At 38.5% G+C, this 8,721-nt stretch overlaps 1 protein-coding gene across 2 annotated transcripts; it reads left to right on the top strand.

Annotated features, from left to right (window-relative positions):
• The first annotated feature begins 384 nt into the window (after positions 1–384).
• GLYATL2 (glycine-N-acyltransferase like 2) lies at positions 385–8,093 on the top strand. Of its 2 annotated transcripts, none has more exons than XM_070428067.1 (6): positions 385–618; positions 1,759–1,876; positions 3,242–3,349; positions 4,761–4,887; positions 4,982–5,162; positions 7,293–8,093. In XM_070428067.1, the coding sequence occupies exons 2-6, from the start codon at positions 1,799–1,801 to the stop codon at positions 7,699–7,701; spliced, it is 903 nt and encodes a 300-aa protein (XP_070284168.1). In that variant the 5' UTR covers positions 385–618; positions 1,759–1,798; the 3' UTR covers positions 7,702–8,093. The 2 variants fall into 2 exon arrangements, with proteins under 2 accessions (XP_070284168.1, XP_070284166.1); XM_070428065.1 differs by having other exon boundaries at positions 385–637.
• Positions 8,094–8,721: the final 628 nt, after the last annotated feature.

Here is an 8,721-nt window from a genome sequence, read left to right as displayed (position 1 = left end):
CACAAAACTTTTGTCCAGTAACTCTTCTTTTTTCTTATGTTTACAATGCCCTTCCCTTATTTGTCTCCATTCATTTTAAAGAAAAAAAAGGATAACTTGTACAAAGCCCAGTTCTCAGGCTCACATACACTTGCCTGAGGAATTCTTGGCTTCCCCCCAGGTCACATGATTGAAAGCATTGGGCCAGGCATTTTGAAATGAAATCAAATTTTTCAGATCTTCTGTTTGCCCTAATGATACTATTTAAATAACTCTGCAGCTGGATAATTTCTGCCAACTCCACAACATGCCTTATTATTTATTGCTTTAGAGTATCCAATCAGCTACAAGTGATGATGTATAAATAAAAATGTTCAGTGGGAAACATTTTATAATGGTAGAGGTTTTCCAATATAGAACACATTCCCTATCTTCCTCTGATCCACAAAATATCTGACTTCGTGTCAATGAACAGTTCCTTCAGTTGACCCATTAGGAACCTAGTTCTTCTTGGAGTTCTATGCTGCATAGTGACGTCTGAGTCGGTTCAAGTTTGGTGTGGTGGAGTCTATAAGGTGGTAGCCACAGAAGTTTCTCCATTGCCACACTGAGTGACTGCAGAAGGTGGTGTGCACACAGGTATACAACAAAACTTCAGGTAAACAGATTGTTTTGGACAGCAGTGTCTTGTCTTTTTAAGCCTTCCAATTAATTAGGATCCTGCTTCTAAAGAATTTGTATTTATGATGGTTACTAGACTTATTGCAGTGATCATTTTGTAATGTATAAAATGTTGAAACATGATGTTGTACACTTGAAACTAATATACTGTATATCAACTATACTTAAAAAGAATTTTAAAAAGAATTTGTATTTATATTCTCATGACAATTCTGTAACTAACAATTTGTACTTCTTAATCCCTTCACCTTTTCCACCTAACCTGCCCAACCCTCCTCCCATGAGACAATGGTCAAAATTTTCTCTCTATGAGTCTGTTTCTGTTCTGATTGTTTGTTTTATATTTAGTTGTTGATAGAAATGTATTTATTGTCATTTTGTTACTAATATTTTTTAACTTTTTTTCTTCTTCTTCTTAAAGAAGACCCTTTACATTTCAAATGTAATTCTGGTTTGGTGGTGACAAACTCCATAGCTTTTCTTGCCTGGAAAGCTCTTCATATGTCCTTCAATTCTAAATAGTCAATTTATACTTGGGTAGTATCACTGCTAATCAACAATTTTCTCTCCTCTGATTTTGTTTATTAGAAGAAAGGGACTACACAATATGGTCTTCAGAATCTTTTCCAGAAAATCTCATTCTCTCATGATGGCTGAAAAATACCACTGATGCTATGGCAACATTAGAACATGTGTCTCAATGCCTGGGGGGGGGGGGGGGGGGGGCCTTGAGGATCCCTAGAGACAGTGCCTGAAAAGATACATTATTCTCTATTTGCATCTGAACAGCTGAAGACATTCACCTCTCAGGTCCTTGGTCTGATTTGAATCAAGTGGGCTTTCAGAGATTTGTTTCACCAGATATGTTAATGTTACTTACCTTGGAATTATAGAGAAATCATCAAGGAGACCCGAGATCCAGTTGCAGCTATGGGCTTTAGTTTCTTATTTGTAAAATGAAAGGGTTGGATTAGATAATTTCTAAAGCCCTTTACATCTGACCAGTGTACGGTGTCCTAGGTGGCTCCACTTTTCTCCTCTCCCTGGACACCTGTCTAATCTCTCCAGGTGTTTTTGTTTGTGTGTTTATTTCTTTAGATCATCTTCCTGAGAAAAAGGGGCTGAGGTGTTACACAAGATGTTTGTGATTAAGGAACCCCAGAACCTGCAAATTCTGTATGAATCCTTGGAAAAGAGCATCCCTGAGTCCTATAAGGTGAGAGAGTAGTGGGTGATGTTGAAAGACAGGGCTGAGGTGTAAGAAGGATAGATTCAGGGCTCAGAACCTTTCCCAGGTGGATGGAAGTCCAAGTTTAAAGTCAAATTCCTGCTTCAGGGATGATTTTAATAGCTATATCCACTTACCTACCTTACTCTTTTTCAGCTTAAACATCTTTTGAAATAACTATATTGCTATCTCTAGTGGATACTTCTTTACTCCAGGCTATTGCAATAGCTCCCTGTATTCAATATTACTATCTCACTTGCAACTTGGTGAGCAAGAGTCATCTCTCTGAATAAATATATCATTCCTTGTTTTAAAATTTCAGTAGAGGTTCAGTATTCTGTATATAGAATGAAGTCCACAATCCTTAATTGGGTATACAAAGGTTTATTAAAAGATGCTCCAACCTCTTCTATTCCATCTCCCAACATTCCCTTGTCATATACCACATTACAATTATTGAGCCCCTCACTGCTGGTAGTTCTGCAGGTAGAATACAATCTGCTACACCTTCAAGAATTCATTAATGCTTTTTCTCCTACCAGGAATTACTTGCCATCCTTCTCTCTTTATCTTGTCAGGGAAAAATTTTACTTATCCCTCAAGGCCCAATTCAAGTATTACTTCTTCTATTAGCCCTCCACCACTTCCTCCCTGGGACACCACACCACCACACACATACATGTATCAGAACATGTGTCCCATTATGATCAGACCAGGTATTTCTCTCCCCTTCCAGATTTAACTTGAAGGCAGTAGCCATGTTATTTCCTTTTTGAATTCTCTATACTTGACAAACATCTGATATATAATAGATACCCCATAAGTAATATGGTATGGTATGAAATTAAAAAATGGGGAAATGCTATGAATGTTTAAAAAATGAATGAATGAATGAATTTCAAGGGACTCAGGTTTTAAAAAAATATATGTTTTTATTGATTTTTAGAGAGAGGGAGAGAGAGAGAGAGAAACACTGATGTGAGAAACATTGATCGGTTGCCTCCTACATGTACTCCCCACTAAGGATTGAGCCTACAACCCAGGCATATACCCTGACCAGAAATTGAACCATCAACCTTTTGATATCTGGGATTATGCTCAACCTACTGAGCCACACCAGCCAGGGGAAGGGTCCTAGTTCTTAATGATTCAGCTATTAACTTGGATTTTTGTTGATCTTTACTGGGCCATTTTGAAGCATATCTTCCAATAAGTAGTTCAAAGAACTATTCTGGAAGCCCTGGTTCTATCCTGTTCAGCCTCCCTAACTCCTGGTCTTATTTCCTATACCAGATCCAAGGCTCTATTTCAAAGAAGAACTTCCTCTCCTGTTTTGTTCTGTTGCTCTTGTAGGTATATGGTGCCATTTTTCACATTAAAAATAAAAACCCATTCAACCTGGAGGTGCTGGTGGATGCCTGGCCAGATTATCAGATAGTCATTACTCGACCTAAGAAAGAGGTGAGAGCTCAAGCTACTGAATACCAGGCTGGTCATGCTCTGGATGATTTCTCTGTGGTAATGAGAGAACTGAAGCTGGTGGCTGGGAAGAACAACCTTGGCATCCCTGATTCATATAGGTTTTGAAAGGCTGTTTGAGGGAGAAGGTAGGACAGTGAGATTAGGCATGGGAATAGACCAAATAGCTAATAGTACAGTCTTGTAAATAACATTAGGATCCCATCTAGTGCATTCTTTTCTATCAAGAGTCTGATCATAGCCATGCACCTCAACATAGAAGCCTATGGCTGGAAGTGGTTAGAAATGTTTGTCTTTCTCCATGACTTAATAAGCACAATACAATAATACTTAAGTCAGTATTGGGATTGAGATCTAAACCTGCCAAGTGGCTAGATGTGTGACCTTGGGAAGACAGCTGCTCTCTTAACTATAAAAAATAAAGTTGTTAAAATTACTATGTGAGAGAACTGTTAAACAACAGATAAATCATATATATTTCATCAGAATGTCTTCCCCATCTTCCAGGTTTGGGGAGTATGAGCAGTGAATTCCTTCCATCTCAGAATAGGGATATTTTACCCTCCCCCTATTTACATAGTCATTAGGTGAGTTAGAACACATCACCTGCAGTGACCCCCAGGACACCCGCCCCCGCCCCCGCTGGGTGTCTGAAGCAGAAAGTAAGCAGGTAAGCAGGGGCAGACCTGGCCCTCTACTCCAGGTGCTGCTCTGAGCTCTGGATGATGGATCTTTCTCAAAGTCCTCTTTATTCACATGTGCACCAAGAGTCAACTGCCATGCCAGCCCCAGAGTGCTGAGTCAGAATTAGCTTAGGCATTGTCTCCTCACAGACTCAGGGTTGACCGCCGCCCCCCCAACCCTATTTCTTATACTTCTTTTTATACCAGAGGCACTCTCTCTTTTAGATCTTTATCTAACCCTGATGCCTCTTCCATCCCAGACAATGGAGCTACTTACCTACCGTCCCAAGGGCAGCTGACTTCAGTACACCATCAGAAAGGAAACATCTTTCATAGAGACATAGCGGAGAGTGAGGGGGTGAGAGATCAACCGAAGGACTTGTATGCATGCATATGAGCATAACCAATGGACAGACAGGAGGGGTGGTGAGGGCATGTGCTGGGGTGTGGGGCGGCTGGGGAGAGGTCAAAGAGGGGGGAAAGGAGACTTACATAATACTTTAAACAATAAATAATTTAAATTAAAAAAGAAAAGAAAGGGAACACCGTCAGTGTGTCAATAGTGACTTATTATTCAAGGGATTCCAAGGCCATTTTATATACCTCTCTCAGAAAAACAGAGGGCATCATGTCTCTAGCACTCCAGACATAGGCAAGAACATTTGATAATTATAGTGCTATGTAAATTTGATTGATATTTGTTATATCAGGAGATGAAAGATGATCTGGATCACTATACCAATACTTACCACATCTTCACCAAAACTTTTGACAACTTGGAGGAAGTCCTGGCATCCCCCCAGGTTATCAACTGGGAGCAAGCCTTCCAGATCCAAGGTAATTGGTCTGAGTGAATAGGCAAAGGCCCCCTGGTTTGTTCACAGTCGATATGGATGGGGTGATGCTGAGCCTGTCTTTCTCCTCTGTCCAGGTTGCCAAGAGAACTTGGGTGAGGCAATAAGAAAGGTTTCAGCTTCAAAATCAGTGCAGGTGGATTACACGAAGACCAATCTCGTTACGTTTGATATATCAGAGAAATTCAAGACATCAAGTGATGGCAATGTGAATTTGATGGAGCTAACTAAGATGCTCAACATAGATGAAGCTAGCAAGTGAGACTTTTTTTGCTTCCCAAATTCCTGATAGAATCATTCAGTTGCCATGTTAGATTAAATTTGGAAATGTAAGATTTGAGGCTAAATTATGATGAGGTACATAGTTGCATGGGTAAAGGAAGGAAACTTGGTTTGCTGAGCATGGGCAGTGCCTTTACTAGACAAGTCCTTTACCTGCCAGAGTACTGGACCTCATGGTGGCACTGAAAAATCTTTACTTTTTGCAAAAATGCTACATGGTGTACAAAATATACAAGTAATCAAAATAAAAAACAAAAGTTTGCCTACGTGGATTCTCCACAATCTTTCATTGAGGTGTAAATATGCTTAGCATTGGTGTTTATGCTTTTAGTACTATGTGTGATTTTGTTGTTATTTTTTTCTTATTTTTTAAAATAACATACACACATACTGTATTGCAGCTTACTTTTTTCACTCAGCCAATATATTATATACAACTTTCACGTAAGCTCGCACAGATATCTTGCATTTATTTGGACAGCTGCATAGATTTCTATAATAGGGAGGTACATAATTATATATTACCATATTAACACACATTTAATTTATCTCCAGTTCTTCCTAATAACAAAAATTCTGTAATAAATATCTTCATAAATAGATCACTGCACAAGTTTTATAAATAGTTCTGAAAGATGGACTCCTAGAATTGAAATGGTTGGATCAAAAATATGTACATTAAGTGAAGTTATTACCAAATTCGATGGTAAAACTTTGATGAATTTAATATGTGATAGCATAACATCTGAAACTACCTAAGTGTTTATCAGTAGGGGCATGGATAAAATTCATTAAAGTATAGCCCAAACACTGGAATAATATGCAGCTATTAACAAGAATGAAGCAACTCAACCTGAATTGGTAAGAAAAGAATTCCAAAATACATTGCTAAGTGAAAAAAAGAAATGGCAATTCAGATGGACAAAACATTGTATACCGTATGCTATCACAGTATGTACACATGGAAAATTGCATAGAATTACCTCTAGAAAATTACCTAAATACATTTTATGACTAGTTGCCTCTAGAGAAGATAACTGGGTAATAGGGGATCAGAGAGAGAAGTAATTATTTTCAGTTAATATCCATTTATGCTTTATAACTGTATTACTAATTCAAAAGAATAACTAAAATATAAATTCCCACTCACACATACCATTGATTTAGCTGGGAGAGCCAACGATATTTAAATTTTTCTTTTGTCTATCTGTGTTTCCAAATGCTAGTTATTCCACAGGAGGAGGCAGGCGACAAGGCTCCAGGCCTTTGAGGAAGCAGGACTAGGATCAGGTCAGGCACAGAAAAGAGCAAAAAGAAAGCCTCACTCCTGTGCAGATGATTTAGTGCCCAGTGACCTCACCCTTGAGCAAACATAGATCCACTTTGAAATTGACAAGTTCCTGAAAACTCTTACTCTTTGGGAAGGGCTAAAAGTTCTTTGAAATCTTCCACCTGCCCCAACCTTCCCTTCCACAGAGGATGTTTTTCTGATTTTGCAGATAAGAACACTAACTCTCAGATACCTTATCCATTGAGAGAATCAGGATTTGTTACCACCCCAAAATCCAACATCTCCCCTATATTGATGCTTCTCAAATGGCATTTTTGATACTTCCCATTTGTTGATGGGCTTTGGGACACATGCAGCTGTAAGATGAACATTACTCTCATCTTCCTGCGACATACATTTTATTGAATTATCTGTTAAAATAAATATTATCTTGTCTATTTAGATATTTTGTGTAGTAGAATTCAGAATCCACGTGTTTCCCACGCGAACCTTCAAAGAAAATTCAGCCACATGAAAGGTCGCTCTGGGGTACATCTTTGTTATTTTAGGAACATCAGCTCATTTTATTCTTCCTTGAGTATTTGCTTCGGCTTTTTCTGAGATGTGCTTTCTGTATCATAAAGTAATTAGTATTTTCTCCCTCTCAATTATTTGGGAAGATTTTGAAGCAGACATAAAAACAGTACTTTTATTGTTCATCTGTTTCCTCCTCTAAGCTGTGGGATCCTAAAGAAAAGGAATGGTATCATATTCATACTCTGTAATCCTGGTGTTTGGTAAAAATTGGCTGAATAAATTCTTTTTTTTCTTGGCAGGAAAGGAGACTTTCCGAGCATCTTCTTGGATGCCTCACATGCAGGGCTTGTGAATGAGCATTGGGACTTTGGAAAAAATGAGAGGAGCTTGAAATATGTTGAACACTGCCTCCAGCATTTTCCAGGATTTGGCGTGCTGGGTCCAGAGGGGGTTCCCATCTCTTGGGTTGTGATGGAACAATCCTGTGAGATAAGAATGGGTAACACTGTCCCTAAATACCGAAGCCAAGGCAACATGATGCAAATTGGTCATCAGGGGTTAGAGTATTTTATTCAGAAAAAAATGCCGTTCTATTTTCATGTGGCAGATAGTAGAGAAAGTTTCCTACAGACACTAAGAAGCTTTGGATTTAAGTTTCTTCCTTGTGGCTGGCATCAGTGGAATTGCACCCCCAAGAAATATTGCTGATTGGTGCCATTGCCCATTTCGAGCCGTTATTATCAGTGAAAACACAATAGCACAAACACAAACATGGTAATCTATATTAGTGCAAGAAAAATCATCCAATTATCTGGGGTCCATGAATTACCTAAGCTCATCCTTATGTAATATTCTAATTTTCCTCCTCATTCAATTTATAGAAAATTAAAAGCTTGGCCCATGGATGCCATACTTTTCCTTGATAGTGACAGACATTTCTGAATTAAAATCTCCCAATTTCAATCATTAGTGCCAAGAGAATCCTTTAAAAGCAATATTTTCTTCTTTGAAGATGTCTTTTGTGAAAGAATCCTGTTTTTTTTATGCTTCTATCTTTGAAAATAAAAAGTCTGCTTGAAAAATGTCTCCTCTGGTACCCTCCCCGACCTCTTACAAAGTTTTCCACAGTACTTTTCAGAAGCACTCAGTATCATTGCTTTGGGTCCTGGGTGCTTTGGGTCCTTTGAGACATTCTCCTGAATTAAAGTATGGGACAGTTTGATTTCCTTCTTTTTCCTTTTTTTATTTTTTTAATTTCTTTATTGATGAAGGTATTACATATGTGTTCTTAGCCCCCCATGATCCTCCAGACCAGTTCGGTTTTCTGACTAGCTTTTATTATAGGGGTTTGGTAGGTTGAGTTGTGTGTCTTCATATTCAAGATGATTTTTATATCTATGCTGTATCAGTTTTGTAACAAATGACCACAAACTTAGTGGCTTAAATCAACAAAATATAAGATAATATTATCTTACATTTCTGCAGTCAGAAATCCAAAATAGGTCTTATGGGATAAAAAATCAAAGTGCCAACCAGGCCTGTTCCTCTGGAGGTTCTTAAGGAAGAATCCATTTCCTCCTCTTCTCCAGTTTGTCCTCATTCCCTGGTGGGTGGCCCTCTACTTTTATCCTCTTTACTTAGCCTTTGTTTCTGTATTCAAGTCTCCCTTCCTCCTTACTAGGACACCTGTGATTACACTTAGGGCCCATTTGGGTTGTAACGCAGGAT

This window comes from Myotis yumanensis, unplaced genomic scaffold (genome assembly GCF_028538775.1).
Source record: "Myotis yumanensis isolate MYYU_CA2020_CCGP unplaced genomic scaffold, mMyoYum1.0.hap1 SCAF_10, whole genome shotgun sequence".
In the NCBI taxonomy this organism is placed as follows: Eukaryota; Metazoa; Chordata; class Mammalia; order Chiroptera; family Vespertilionidae; genus Myotis; species Myotis yumanensis.
Note: the sequence above shows the minus strand (reverse complement) of the source record. Positions and strands in the feature narration are given on the sequence as shown.

What these genes read in the sequence shown, in the direction of transcription:
- GLYATL2 (XM_070428067.1), top strand. Translation starts at nt 1,799, where the DNA reads ATGTTTGTGATTAAGGAACCCCAGAACCTGCAAATTCTGTATGAATCC. An exon ending in GCATCCCTGAGTCCTATAAG is followed by an intron (nt 1,877 to 3,241) that starts GTGAGAGAGTAG and finishes TTGCTCTTGTAG; the next exon opens with GTATATGGTGCCATTTTTCA. An exon ending in GCAAGCCTTCCAGATCCAAG is followed by an intron (nt 4,888 to 4,981) that starts GTAATTGGTCTG and finishes TCCTCTGTCCAG; the next exon opens with GTTGCCAAGAGAACTTGGGT.